Source organism: Protopterus annectens, chromosome 7.part1, assembly GCF_019279795.1.
Source record: "Protopterus annectens isolate FY-2018-M chromosome 7.part1, PAN1.0, whole genome shotgun sequence".
Classification (NCBI taxonomy): Eukaryota; Metazoa; Chordata; order Ceratodontiformes; family Protopteridae; genus Protopterus; species Protopterus annectens.
The window spans coordinates 427375278-427390788 of NC_056740.1; the positions used below are offsets into that span (position 1 = coordinate 427375278).

General features: G+C 34.2%; 1 protein-coding gene across 1 annotated transcript in view; it reads right to left on the minus strand.

Moving 5' to 3' along the window:
- Positions 1 to 15511, minus strand: part of STAB1 (stabilin 1) — a 2761215-nt gene that overhangs the window by 2526740 nt on the left and 218964 nt on the right. The window contains exon 6 of the mRNA XM_044078505.1: positions 379 to 474. Coding sequence (XP_043934440.1) covers positions 379 to 474 — 96 coding nt within the window. The remainder of the gene's footprint in view (positions 1 to 378; positions 475 to 15511) is intronic.

Here is a 15511-nt window from a genome sequence, read left to right on the forward strand (position 1 = left end):
TGTAGCCTTGGATTAGGTATACATATGTCTGGAGATTGTGAAAGGTGTCTGCCTATGGGAACTCCCCCCCCCCGAAAAAAAATATTCATAAGATTGCTGAAGGTGGTTTTATCTATTTGGATTTGGATTTCCTGCATTTGCTGGTGGGGCAGATGATTGAAGAGTGAACCCATGACAGGCACCCTTGTAATAGCCACACTGATGGTAGCTATACAGCAGTATGAGTGGACAGGCTATAATCCTAGTGGGGCATACTGAGCTGCCAGAATTAAATAAATAAATAATGTGCAGTTTGTCACTTTTCATAAGATTCCCCAAAAAACAGTGGATAAGACATACCACCAAGTAAATCAGTACCACCAAGTAAATCATTCTTACCTTGTTTACATTCAGGGCCAGTGTAACCTGCAGGACAAATGCAACTTCCAATTCCACTGATTCCAGTGTTACAGATTCCACGCCCACACCTGCAGACTGAAAGGCAGATAGTGAGCTGAAAGCACAAATTCACAGTCTCCTGTATACTAAAATGTCATCCTCAGAAGTGTTGTCGAAAAAATATTATTCTGTCATGTACTTTAAAAATGTCAAAAACATATTAGTCTCAATATTACAATTTAAAGCACCATATATACAAACATAGAAATATTACCCTGCAAAACATGATGCCAATGTTCCAAAACTCTCTGCAGTTAAGAAATAACACTCTTAATATTTTCTCTTTCATGGTCACCACTGTTTGACCACATTTTATTGTATTCATATAAACAAATTGCATTATGCCATGATAAGTAGTGAGTTATTACTTTGAATGCACTTGCATACCTGACAGACAATATACATATTAACAATCTATGTATATTTGCAGTAATGGCATAATTGCTAATAATGGTATTGCAGTCATTCAGTTAATCAACTACTGGCAGCCATATGGAACATGATCCAGAAGGACATAGAATTCCTCACTGAACATTAGACTCATAACACTTGTCACCTATGGAATCACTGAGTCTGACTGGGAATAGTTACAATTCTTGACTTACCTAATATATACTAATTCTGTCTGACTGCTGCATGTTTAATAAATTAACGTCTCCATTTATAAGTAGAACACATTGGGATTATAAATTGCAAGTGCTTTGCCTTATAAAATAGGAATAATTAACAAAATTATAGTCCCAAATAATCCCTTGTGTTGGCATCTGAAGATACTACATAATTCATAAGATCAGTTGCTTCACATGCTCCTCCATACTAGACAGAAATGCTACATCCATCTGAGGAATATCAAAAACTGTCAGTATTTGTGGTAAATCTTCTAAGGCTCTATTCTGCTCTTTGATAAATTTTAATATTAATATATGATTCTGGTTAGAGATTGACCAATGAGATAAATTATATGATTCTGGTTAGAGACTCACCAATGAGACACACACACACGTGTGTGTGTGTGTGTGTGTGTGTGTGTGTGTGTGTGTGTGTGTGTGTGTGTGTGTGTGTGTGTGTGTGTGTGTGTGTGTGTGTGTGTGTGTGTGTGCGCGCGTGCGTGTGTGCGTGTGTGTGTGTGTGTGTGTGTGTGTGTGCGCGCGTAAATGCGTGTGTGCGCATGTGTGTGTGTGTGTGTGTGTGTGTGTGTGTGTGTGCGTGAATGTGATGGAGGGAGGAGCAAGCACTTAGGGTACACATCATGGTTTGATTTCCCTGTTAGAAACTGGGAAGACAGCTGCAAAGTGTTACTTGAGGTGAGCTGACATCAACCCATTGTTGAAGTGAGGAGCATTCCGGGGCAGATGCCCACTGCATGTCTCTCCATCAGGGTGTTACAAGGTGAGTGCAGGAGCAGGGAAATAATATTTCAAAAATACTCCTACTGCAGCAGCAGTGTAATACTTTGATGCCAAAACATGTCTCAATCTCCTGACCAGCTGAATCCCAATTTGAAGTAAATCTGAAGGGGACAGAAGGGACAGGTAGACCTGCTGATCAAGGAGAGGGGCTGTGGGCAGCTGATGTTTGGTTTTGTGGGATAAAAACATAACTTAAAAAATTATTAGAAAATTTAGCAGTCAGAATGTTTTTGTCCTGCAGGCTTTTAGAGTTAGACGTGCACTCTAATGCTGAAATAGAGACTTTGTCAGCAGAAAATGATCATGTGACCTACTTAATCTGTTTATTTCTGTCAGATTATCCAATCATTCCAGTCTTTGAAAAGAAAATCTTATTACTTACCCATACATTCCAAAATTCAGCCACTGTTTTTGACCATACTATTTCTCCAAGAAGTCTGTTATAATCAATCACCATCCTTTTTGGGAAATAATACTTTCTAGACTCTCCAATGAGTCAGCCATATTGTTTCATGAGGTAGTGTTATCTTAGTCTCTTTTGGTATGGTACATTATATGACTGTGGGTTTTGGTTCTTCACCTCTTTATGTCATACAGCATAGATTGATCATTTTTAATCCCATCTGATATTGCTTCTGATTCAGGGCATGCTGCATCTTTGATGTCCCCTTTGAAATTATTATATCTACTCAAATAATACCAGTGGAAAAATAGAAGAAGTTATAACTATCTTGTGATGATATGGGCAAGTGCAAGCATAGCCAGCTGGAGTTTTGTAAAGAATAATATGTACTTTGAATATCAAACTGATTTATACAAGATGCTTGTGTTACAAATGTATTATAAGTGTATGTCATCTGTATGTCAAACTGATTTGTACAGATGTTTTTGCTGAAAATTTATTGATGAGGTTTGCTTGTGTTAAAATGTATCAACAGTGTGCCCTGCTTAAAAATGAAAAGAAATATACACGTACTATTGCAACTGAATTAAATGTATATGTTTTAATAGAGAACACTGGGACACCTAAGGTTAACTTTAATAAAAATGAGGGGAAATGTAAATAAGCTGTTAAACCATTTAAATTTCACCCCACAGTGCTGAATATGGGTCTGGGACAGAGACTTTGTTCATTGGCTCAGTGAAAGAGAGGAAGCCTCAGGCACTGCCATAAATATTTGGATGTGTATTGTGGCCATCTGTGCTAAATTCGTGTCTCGGCTTCAAAGGTGAATATAGAGAACCTAGAATCAAGTAAACAGATGAGGGCATTCTGCCAGCCCTCTTGGATATAATTTTTTAGATATTAAAAAGGGAAATCTCAGTGTGTTCTGTTTAGGAAGCCTGACTAAAAAGACCCTCACCCACAGCATCTTGCTTTGCTGTAGTAAGTAATTTAACTAGAGAACAGTAACTTTCTCTTATATTCAGTCAGGAATATAGTGAAGCCTAGTTTAGAGAGTGTTTTTTAATTTTATGAGACTGTCCATCGATGTTAATTTCAATATTTTCTATGATTTGAACTCTGTGATTTACTGTAAATATATATTCAGCACTTTCATGCTGGTTTATTATTTATTATTAAATAGATTTAAACTTTTATTGTGGCTGCTCCTTATACAAAGTATTTAACCTTTGAGAGTACTTATATTTATTTGGTGACACTGTGTGTGGGTCACTCTAGATTGTCTAGCTGTCTTGATGAACTACTACCATTTGTATTAGTATTAATATTACACAGTATAACTGGACACCTGTTGTTAAGAGTCTTGGAGTAGCTGATTGGAGAGTATCTGGTGGCTGTGATAACTACATTATAGTCTGGGCAGAAGGGGCATAGTTATTAAACCTGTGCCAGCCTTTCCCAGGTGTGTGTGTGTGTGTGTGTGTGTGTGTGTGTGTCAGCTACTTGGGGCAGGGACACAAAGCACTGGGTTTACAGAGAGGGTGCTGGGAGACTTGGCTTAGACACTGGGCTGAGGACCAAATCCTACAGCTGTACCAGTGGGGAGTCTTACTGATTACTGGTCCAGTGTGGGGATGACAAATATTGGTGGTCATCACATAGCTATTCAGATGAACTGATAAAACAGCAACTGAAATGAAGAAAAGGTGGGCTAAATATGAGGCTTCTCAAGAAGAGTTGTTTCAAAAAATAGCAGAATTAGAAGACAGAACACATTCAGAAAACCTGAGATTTTTCTACTATACCAGAGAAACTGGAAGAAACATACCTAATTAATTTTATGAAAGCAGAAATAAACAACTGAACTGGTGTTCTACAGCAGGATTTGTTAATTCAAAGGGCACATCAAATATAATATTCCAAACCTGGCCATAAGAAAGCAACCGAGACCTAGATTAGTAAAGATGTAGTCATACCAGCAAAAAGAGATGATTCTGACAAAACTGTGGCAGAAGGGAAAAGTATTACAAATTGGAGACAGCAAAGTGTTTATGGAACATGATTATTGACTGTATACCATGCAGACGAGAATCAAAATGATCCTAGTGTCATAGGCTAATGCCCGTGGGCCCTTACAAGCCTAGCCAAGTGTTACCCTTATTTCCACGATCAGCACCTATCACGCCTCTCCAAGAGGGACATAGGTGAAACCCCTCGGGTGAATTTACAGTTACCCATCCAATCATCCAGGCTGCATTTGAAGAGTGCCATTGAGGTGCTCTGCTTGACATGAAGCGGGAGCAATGTATGAGATTTAAGCTGCTGTATCCAGCTGTTTTCAGAGTATTCTTTTCCTGGGAGTCAAAGGCATTTTTTGATGCAAAACTGGCTAAGGAGGAAATAAAAAAAGGTTATTAAACAAAAAGTGAGCCAGCGAGGAGAAAGGGACTCTCCTTCTCATTCTTCTGAGAATAAAGCTCATGGAGAGACTTTGCCAGTAAAATATTTTCCAGTGTTTCAAAGGAAAATGCTTGAGAGACAGAAACAAGCATAATATTTAACTGGAAGAATTGGGAGTACTGAGGATTTGAAACGGAGTCTATTGTTGGGAAATCCAGATGATCAGAAGAAGACAAGCAACACTGAAATTAGTGGAAATGTGAGATTTCTAAAGCATCAATTACATTTATGAAATACAATTTTGCAAATAAAAGCGACCAAGAAAAGGCTGGACTTTTGTTAACTTTATTCAATTTGTGGGTGGACTGTAAAGCATATACCCCAATTAAGTATTTAATATTTACCAATACATAAAAGGAAAAAAAATAGCAGTAAGTATATCAAGTATCCACATAGCCCAACCACACCTGACCCTATACAACCACATAGCCCAACCCACACCTGACCCTATAGAACCACATAGCCCAACCCACACCTTACCTTATACAACCACATAGCCCAACCCTACTCTACCCTAAACTACCACCCAGTTCCCAACCTGAGCATTAAATCTCCACTCCCCCAACTATAAAGTTTCTGATCATTCCCTATACCTAAAACTCCAACCTCCCTTCCTAAACCTAAATTCTCTGATTGCTTGCTAAGCCTAAAACTCTCATCCCACTCCCTGAACCTAAAACCCATTGGCTTCCTAAACATAAAACCTCCTTCTTGCTTCCTAAGCCTAAAATCCCCCTCCTGCTCATTTCCTATGTCTGCTTTGCCTGAACTCATATTCCAGTTCAAGCACAAGCAGCAGCCTAGCAGCCTAGGTAAGCTATAAGGAGCTTTAGGTAAAGGTTTTAGCTTTTCAAGTTATTTCAAGGACTTGGGACTCATGCACGTGTAGTGTTGAGAAGAAAAGCATCTTTCAAAGAAGTATTGTAGGAAGCAATCTTTCCACCGGGTTTAATTTTGAACCCCATATGAAAGAAAACACCAACTGCGTACTTTCCTTTTCATGTTTTTCTGGGTTCATATAAACATTTGACTTTTATATTATTTTTCCCATTATCATCAAATTCACCAGATAAACATTTTTCCTGAATGTTAATCTATACATCCCCTGCAGAAGACATACTTCTTTCATTTTTTTATCAAACCCTCCCATTGCATCATAACTACATAACTTTTTCCTAGCAAAGACACTTCATTTATTGAAAGTACACATCCCCAGTTTTTACCATAACACCCAAATCCTTATTTTATCTATATATAAGATCATTCACATTTCGCTTAAACATCCATTCAGACAAGGCAACACTTCTCTCATTCACATGTCATTCTGAGCAGCCACCACTATATCATCTGTGTATGTCAAAACTACTGAAATCACCACCTCCTTTTGCATCATATAGCTAGCCTCTTTCATTTTATAAGCTACTTCACTCACTATCCCATCCATTACCAATGCAAATGATATTCCACTCATGGGGCATTCTTGTCTTGTACCACACTTCATGCATATTTCTTTACTCAGCCATCCATTCACTAACACTCTGACCCTATGATTTTAATATGTTGACATGTCCCACAAAGCATCATGTCCTGCATCAAATGCCTTATCATCTATCATAATTTTCACATCCTCCTTCTTATGAATAATATCATCCACAATGTCTCTCAGAACCAATAACAATTCTTGACATCCCTTCCCTGTTATACCATGTATTGTTTATTCCATAATATCTCTCGACCTTCTTTCCATTCTCCTCAGTATTATTCTCATGTTTATTTACAATCTGTATTTAGGTATGATTCCATTCTTATGATTTTTCTTCCATAAAAAATTGTAATATCCCACTACATAACTCTTCATAAACATTTCCTACCTTCAACCATTCATGCAGTACATTTACAAAACACTGTCTAATACTGATTAACTTCTTCTATATTCCATACCCTATACCATCTGGGCCTAATACCAAAGCAGCATTTACTTTCTTAAGTACTTCATCCAACTCACTAATAGTAATTTCTTTTTCAAATTCTTCCTTAGCTTGCTCTGGAATGGATTTTTTTTTACTTTACATTTTCTCTTATTTTCCATCTTTTTACCGTTATACACATTTTTCATGTGCTGTACTATAGTACTCCTAATTTGCTCTTATGTTCTTTTTAAGCCTTCTTTTACCGTTTTGATTTTCCTCATTATACTAATATCCTGTTTTATTATAAATTAACCCACATATGCAGATACCTCCTCCCTTTTCATTCATAAATAACATCTCTGCCTAAAATGAATGCCTTAACATTTTCTCAATTTATTTTATGTAGTTATTTTTCTATATCATAATACTCCCTTGTATTATTCTCTAAATTATGTAATATATTTCTGTACATTTTCAAATACTTAACATTCTCTCCATTTTCTGCATCATCCTCCCATTCAGAAACTCTTTTTAATTCTACTTTTTAAATTCAATCCACCATTCAGACCAGTTTTTAAAAGCTCTTCATGGTTATTTGATTATTTCATAAGTGCAATATTACCACTCTCTAATTCCATGCCATAATTTCTGATTTATTTGCTTTATTCCCCTTCCTACTTTAATATACTAATTTTCTTCCATCACCTCCATCCATATTGCTAAATGGTCTGAAAAACCCATCACAACTGTATCACCATCTGCTACTTAGTTTCTGATAATACAAAATAATCAATTTCAGATGCAAGTGCACCTTTCTACAAGTCCATTGACTTTTCTTCCACACAGCTAATTTAACACATTTATCACTTCCTGTATTCTCTGCACCTTTCCTTTTCTTTAAAGTCCCCTGCAATCATTATTTTCATATTAACCAACACATACGCTTGTCCTCTGCTCTACCATGTCTCCCTCTAAATTTCTCTGTTAAAGTTGATTCTTCTATCATATTTTCTCACTGACCTTTCTACTCTTTGCTGCTCTACCTATCCCATCTAACCACCAATCCTATTTTCCAAATGCTGTCTTATCCTGTAGATGTCCTTAGTATCCTTATATCCCCATCTTTTCTCTATTTACTTACTTATTGTTTTTTTGGGAAAATAGTCAAGTCGTTTTTATACTATGTACCAATCTTGTTTTTATTAATGTTTTGTTATACATTTTTGTACTGTTGTTTTTAATTTACTTGCAATATTAAATGTTTTGTAAGCTCGGAGCTTTTCTCCTCAGGCCTCCACTGAAAATGGACATGTATCCAGTTGGACTAGCCCGGTTAACAAATGTAAAATAAATAAATAAAAAATGTAAATAATCTAATATTTGATGAAACATATTTTCTCTTCCCTTGCTACTCCTATATGCATATAATGCTATAATTCTGTAAATATGTTATCTCCACCTCACAGCCACAAAAGTTAACATTTCCATCCTTACCAATGTTACATCTAGTATTTTCACTGTATTTTTCACACACAGCTACTATAGGACAAATGTTCATTTCTTAAATTCCATGTTATTTTCTACCCTACAATTTACCTGTTTTCAGTCTTTCTTCACTTGTCAGGAATCTTGTATCCTCTAACAGAATAACAACAACATGACATTACCACACTATCCCTATCCTTCTTGCAGTGTTAATAATACTGTTCACATTTACTGAAAGCACTCAAAAATTGTGCTTTTCCTTCTAGGTTTAGGAGAAATATTTTTACATGTTATTATTTTTAGTATTTCTCCAACTGAATATCTTTCCTGGGTTTATGTATAAGCAATTCTTGATCCTCAGAATCAGATTTTTCACTAGCTAGCACTTCAAAATATTAATATCAATCTCTCTTCCTGACATCTCTTCCTGTATGCACACACACTCTCTCTCTCTCTCTTCATTTTCCCCTCCATATTTTTTTATCTTCTTCAGTTTCTTCTTCACCTAGTTCACCCTCTCCCCATCCTCTTGGTGTTCTTCTTTGTGTATGTTTTCTTCCCTTTCCCCTTCTTTTTCTTTATTTACTCTCTGCTCTTGATAATCCATCCAAAGGTCTCCCTTTTTAATACAGCATGCATTCAGGCATACACCTTCTTGCTGTATGTCCTTTCTCCGCACACTGTTTACATTCTACCCCATCACAATCATTAATTAAATGAGAAAATACTTAAAAGAAACATGATTTAGGCTGGCCAGCATATCTTAATGTCCCTCTATGACCAGTCACAAAAATAACACTTTGCAAGAGTTTCACCATTTTTAAAACATTTAAAAACAGCTTCCATTCTCCAAACTCCATTCCATAAGTTTTTCTTATTTCTAACTTTCACAATATTATAACAGTTTCATACAAATCCTACATGCATTATTTCACATCATCTTCTTCCAGTTCATTAGTTCTAAACTACAAAGTAATTTTCTTAGCATTAAAGTTACTTCCAGAAACCAAATAACTGTTCAATGGATAAATGTCTTTTTGTTATAAAGTTCTAAAAATTTTACCATAAGCCCCCTCAGTTACAAAAAGTCTCTTTCCCACTGTATAGAAAAAACCAAATTTCTTGAGTGTTAAAACCCAGAACAGATACAAAATTGCCTCATACATAAGTGGCTATTACAGTGTCATTTTTGTCCTTATTTTCACAGTTGGTCTTCCCTTCTTTTTAAAAACAGTTTTACGTAGCAGTTTGTTGCTGCTCTCCTTTTTTCTCTGCTGCCATTGCTACGTATGGTTTTAGATACTGCATCATCTGCTGCAACAAAATCAGACACCTCCTCAGTTTGTTGTTGTTTTCCTCTTTCTTTTCGGTCACTGCTGCAAACATTTTAACAGCTGCATTCTCTGCTGCCACTCTGCCACATCATTTGGTTCATTTTCCACATTACCATCCTCAGCGATTCATAAATTATTATCTGCCATCTTAGCCTATGAAAGCTGAACTGTACCCTGTATCACCTGGCTCAATTATTTTTAAAAGAACATCATCTGCAAGCCCTCCTGATACTAGTTCTGTTATCTGCACCACTTCAACAGTCTTGCTTACTTCCTTCTCCATTGAGGTAGCTAAACCTTGCTCATTTGCAACATCCACCACACAGGAATCTTAGTTTATATTCTGAAGCTATATTTTGAATTATCTTTTTCTCCAAATTCTCATTTCCACCTCCAAACTCTCCATAGTCCCCCCCCCCTCCATGTTGCTGCTGTTTCCTTTAGGAGTATTTCTTGCTGCTGTAGGAGTCCTCTGCTGACATCTAGTAGCTCCAGAGTAGAGGTCTTTTATTTTCTGAGTGATAATTTATATGGTCTTCAGAAAAGATAGGTTTGTTTTATTTCTTCTATTTTTTCCCTATTAAATTCTATTTACATCTTTATTTACATATTTATAAATATCTGCAAATATACACATATTTACATACTTACAAATATTTGCAAATGTACAAATAGATATGCAGACCTATGAATTCATAATTTCCTTTAAAGTCATGCTAATTTTTCATCCCTGTTAGACTCCTACTCATTTTTCCATAACCGTCGTCTAATTTTACTTAATATTGTTGCTAAAATCCATTTTCCATTAAACATAATTTCATTTATTCCTTCATTCCATGGAAGCATACAGCATAAAATAACGTTTAGCTATTCTTTTAATATATTCTTTACTTCTGTACTTATAATATTCATATTTAATCACATTCATGTTTATTTTATCCTCTTCTTTTATATATTAAAAAAAATCTTCTTAGCGTAGTTTTCCCAAAAATGTTTTCACGCTTTTATATTTTATAAATACATGTTTCATAGATTCTTCTTCTTGACAATGTAAACATAGTCTATCGCTTTTCTTTTTATATGGGGTATTTCCTTTTACTGACAATTTATCTATTACCAGTCTCCACAGAAAATCTTGATATTCGACTTTATGATTACAACATTTGCTTTTTATTTATATAACATAATTTTTTCATCGGTTGGATTTTCCCATGGTTTTACATAGTAGTGTATTCTCATTCCATTCTTATACCATGCTTTTATATCTTTTTCTATAGCATCAGTTTTTATTTTCTACAAAAAAAAATTCTTAGTAAGATTTTATTTCTCATTTATACACTCTTTTACTCTTTTTACCATAACCCCAACATTTATCATACTTCAATTTATACAGTTTTGCGACTTATCTCTCATCTTTTTCATTTATCCAGTTTAACACTTTTAATAAAGCATTTAATAAAGCAGCATATACCACTGAGTTAATTAACCCTAAATCATCTTCCTCTTTATTTACATACAAAACTCTTCTGTTTACTGATTTCAATATAGAACCCCTTATAAAGGAAAAAATATATCTGCAGTAATTCCTTTTCAAATACTGCTGGCAACATAAATATACTTGCTAAGTATGCTATTTGCCCAACAGTATTGAATTAATCAAGTACTCATTTTTTTTTCTGTGAGATAATTTATATGTGCTCCAGAAAAAACAAGTTTGTTTTATTTTGTCTATTGTTCTTCCCATTAAATTCTAAATACATCCGTATTCCCAAATTTTATACCTAACATAGAAATGTCATTCATTGTAAAATATGTACCCCTATCTTAACTACATCATGTAAACTGTTACTTTTCTCTTTATTTAAAACCATCCATATCATCTCTAGACAGTCATTTGTACAAATCATTACTTCTTTTATCCAATATGTTAACATAACTGGAATTCCTAAAATTTCAGGTGTTATATATCCAACCTTCTTCATTTTGTGATTTATTTCACATGCTATCACATTCTTTAATATTTGAAAAGAGTATACAACTCATTGGACATCTCTGTCCTACACCACTCTTCATATGTACCTCTTGGCATAACTTGCCATTTACAAATGTTTTTACTTTATAGTTACTATATGCCGACATACATAATTTCCTAACTTTCTCACTTATACTCTCTCATTATTCCCTATAAAAATCCATGTCTAATTATATCAAATGCCTTATTAAGGTATCGCCTTTTCTATTCTTTTCATAATATCATACACAATTTCTCTATTATTAATAATTCTTCACAACCCTTCTCCATTATATTATACATATTATCTTGCATATTTCCCATTTTTGTTTCAAATCTCTTTTGTATTATTTTCATAAAGATCTTATAGCTTTTATTATTCAGTACTATCAGTCTCCAGTTTAGTAGTTATCTTCAAGCTTCCTTCTCTTATATGAATTTTTAAGTATTACACTACAGCCGCGGTGGTGCAGCGGTAGCATTGTTGCCTCACAGAAAGAGGTTCTCCCATTCGATTCTCAGCTGGAGTGCGGGGAGTGCCTTCTGTGTGGAGTATGTATGTTCTTCCCTGTGGTTGGGTGGCATTCGAAAGACATGCGTAAGTGGGTGTGCCTTCGTTGAAGATTGGATGTCGAGCTGGCAACTCGACGTTCGTGAAAATCTACTGCCAATCATTAGCGGACCGGAGTTCTGCTGTGGCATCCCCTAACTGGGAAAAGACGAAAGACAAACAACAACACTACATAATTCATTATACATAAAACCTTTTATTTAACCAGTCATTCAGAATATTTAAAAACATACTTTTTGCCAATTTTTTATACATTTCATGCCCTATTCCATCTGATCCAGCAGCACAATCTATATTTACTCGTCCCAATACTTTATCTCATTTAAAGAAATCTAATTTTCCAACTCTTTATTATCTTTTTCTGTTAACATTTTTACTTTCCATGTTTTTCACTACCTTCTTTCTTCTTTAAACATTTCTTGTACATATTGTACTACTCCATTCATAATCTTTTTTTCAGATTTCTGCCAATTCTCCTTTTACATTTTTATTTCTTTCATTACACTACCATCTTCCTTTACTAATTTGCTTGGTAGCTCAATATTTCTTTTCTTTTTCCTTGTAAAAAATATCTTTGTTTATATAACAATTCTTGCAATTTTTCTTGATTTCTTTCATATAACTCATTTTCTTTGTCAAAGTACTTTTTATCATTATGTTCCTATGCATTGCTATGTTCTTTTTTATTTTTCTCTCTACTTTTCTCACATCATATTACCACTATAAAAGTATATATTTTCTATAGTTTCCCTTAAATATTATCCACCATTAAGACCAATTTTTATAAGATGTTCTCATAGTAAAATGATTTTCCATAACTGTATTACTAATCTCTTTCTTTCTTTATTCCATGCTTTCTAATTTATCCTTTTTATTTCTTTGCCTATATTAATATATTCAGTGTTTTCCTTTATCTCTATCCATATTGCAAGATGATCAGAAAATCCTGCTTCAGCTACATCTCATTATCTTATAACTAAACCTTTTGATATTATAAACTAATTTATTTCAGTTCTTATAACTTTTAACATTTCCCTGTATCATTTCCTTTCTCTTTATGATTGGCTCTTAATCACAATTAAAATCTCTTGTTACTATAATATTCATATGTATCATTGCATAAAATCTGATGAAATGAGCTTTCCCTTTCTTTACAGTTAGTATAAGGATATAATGCTATAATTCTATATACTTGTTCTTTCCATTTTAAATGTACAATGGTTAATCTTCCCATTTTTGCTAAACTTATATGTAATATCTTTCCTATATTTCTACAGAACATGGCTATTCCAGAATATCTCTCATTTCACAAATTTCAGATTATATTTCTTCATTTGTTAAAAATATTTTGTCTTCTAATATAATTACATCTACATCACATGTATTGCAGCACTCCAAAACTCTCTGTTCTTCTTACTATATTCTTAATACTATTCACATTTACAGAAAACACTTTAAAATTTGCAACCTTTCTTAATGGGCCATTCTAAGCCTAGCCAATTTCCCTCCTAAAGGTGAGAATCAAACACTGCACTTTGTGTCTGTGAGTCAAACACCTTAACCATTATACCAACCCCAAGTCATTAGTTGCATATACTCTTTTTCAATTCCTTTTATTTTTTCTTTTGTAATTAATCCTTCATATTTTAATTTTTTTGTCTTTTACCACTTTTTTACCAATATAATGTTTTTCTTTTACTAGCTCCTAATTATGTCTTCTTCATGATTTATTTCAGAACCTTCTTCAATGTCCTCTTTATTATTTTTTCTCATCTACTTTCTCTTTGATTTCTTCTACTTCTAAAATGTCTTCTTTATTTTCTTCTTTCTTTTTCTTTTTCCTTACTCCTATTTTCATTTTTGTAATCCATCCATAAATGTCCAATTGTCTTATATTTATAACTTTTCAATTTATATTTGTTGTATCTTGTCCCATTTCCCATAACATTTATTGTGCTTGGTATATGTATATTTTTCTCTTTCTATTTTTAACACAGTATTACAATCCCAGCCCCCAGTCCATAAACCCCTTTTGTCATAAACTTGTTTAATGTCCTGTACTTCCTTACATAAAGATTTCAAATGTCCTTTCAAAGTCTCTACCTCTGTTCAAAAGTGGACATAAATTTTCTTTTTTTGTTTCCCTGTTAAATGCTTTTATCACATAAAGATTGCACTAATTAGAGTCTTTCTTTCTTCATATTCTCTAACAAAATTTTCCATTGATAAAATAATCTCAGATATAACATCACAAAATGTCTCTTTTTTTAATAAGAATAAATGCTGCTACCACATGTGCTTTTACACACAAAGAAGCTATTAAATTGTCCCACACTCTGAACCTGCCCATTTCTTTGTCTACTTTACTTTCAATCCTTACCACATACTTCTGTTTTTTTTTTCATTTTTTTCCTGCCTTCTTTTCTGCTACTTCTCTTCTGCCTTCTTTTACTTGTAATGCATATGTTTTCTTTTGCATCTCACCACTATTCTTCAGGATTGTCTCTGCATAATCTTTTTGTATCTTCTCCATAATGTCCCCCAGGAAACATCTCCTTCACTTTCTGGCTCACTCTCCATCATCATTTCTAAGCAATTCATCCTACAACTCTCCCAACTGGAGGATTGTAATAATACAGCCATCATTTGTGGACTCATTTCCATCAAACATATTTCTTTGAATAATCTTTTCTGAATCCTACACACATTCTGGTCTTGATATTTGCTTTCTCTTCCATTTCTCTCACCTCTCCATCTGTCTCCTTGTTTCTCTGGGCTGCCTTTGCACCTGGAACAGAAACAGGAAGTGCTCCTGCAAAATGGGTCCCACTCACAACAATGATGAGTAGGGAAGGTTCTTGAATGCCATGGACAAATTTCCCATAGTTGTATGAACACCACCTCAGGTCTCTCCCATGAAAAGAGGCTAGTAGCCTAGTGGGACTATCCTAGTCATGAAAGGGTACATAAATAAATAAAATGCAGCATAAGGAAACAATTCAACAAGAGGTGGAAAGTTTCCTGCTTAGTGAAACTCTGCTGATTCACATCCTTATCTATATTTCAATCACTTATGAGTAGAGATTAGCTTGTTTTACTATGGGCTGTGTACCCGTAAATCAGCTTCACTTCAGTTATATTACACATTTATAACTTCAGAACTACACAGGTACAGTCATTCTTTCATCCACAGTTTGTTTTTAGATTCTGCACTTGTGAATATGGTTTAAAAAGATAGCTGTTTTAATGTGCTATTACTGTAAATTAATTTAAAGCCTTAAAATATAAAATACAATGATGTTATGATGCAGTATACAGTTTAGAAAATACAAACAAAATAATGCTTTACTGTAGCTGTATATATATATATATATATATATATATATATATATATATATATATATATATATATAATCTGCTTGGGTAATGAAAAAGCTGCTTAACCCAAGTCTGATCCTTATCACTGAGTTACTTGATAAGACATTAA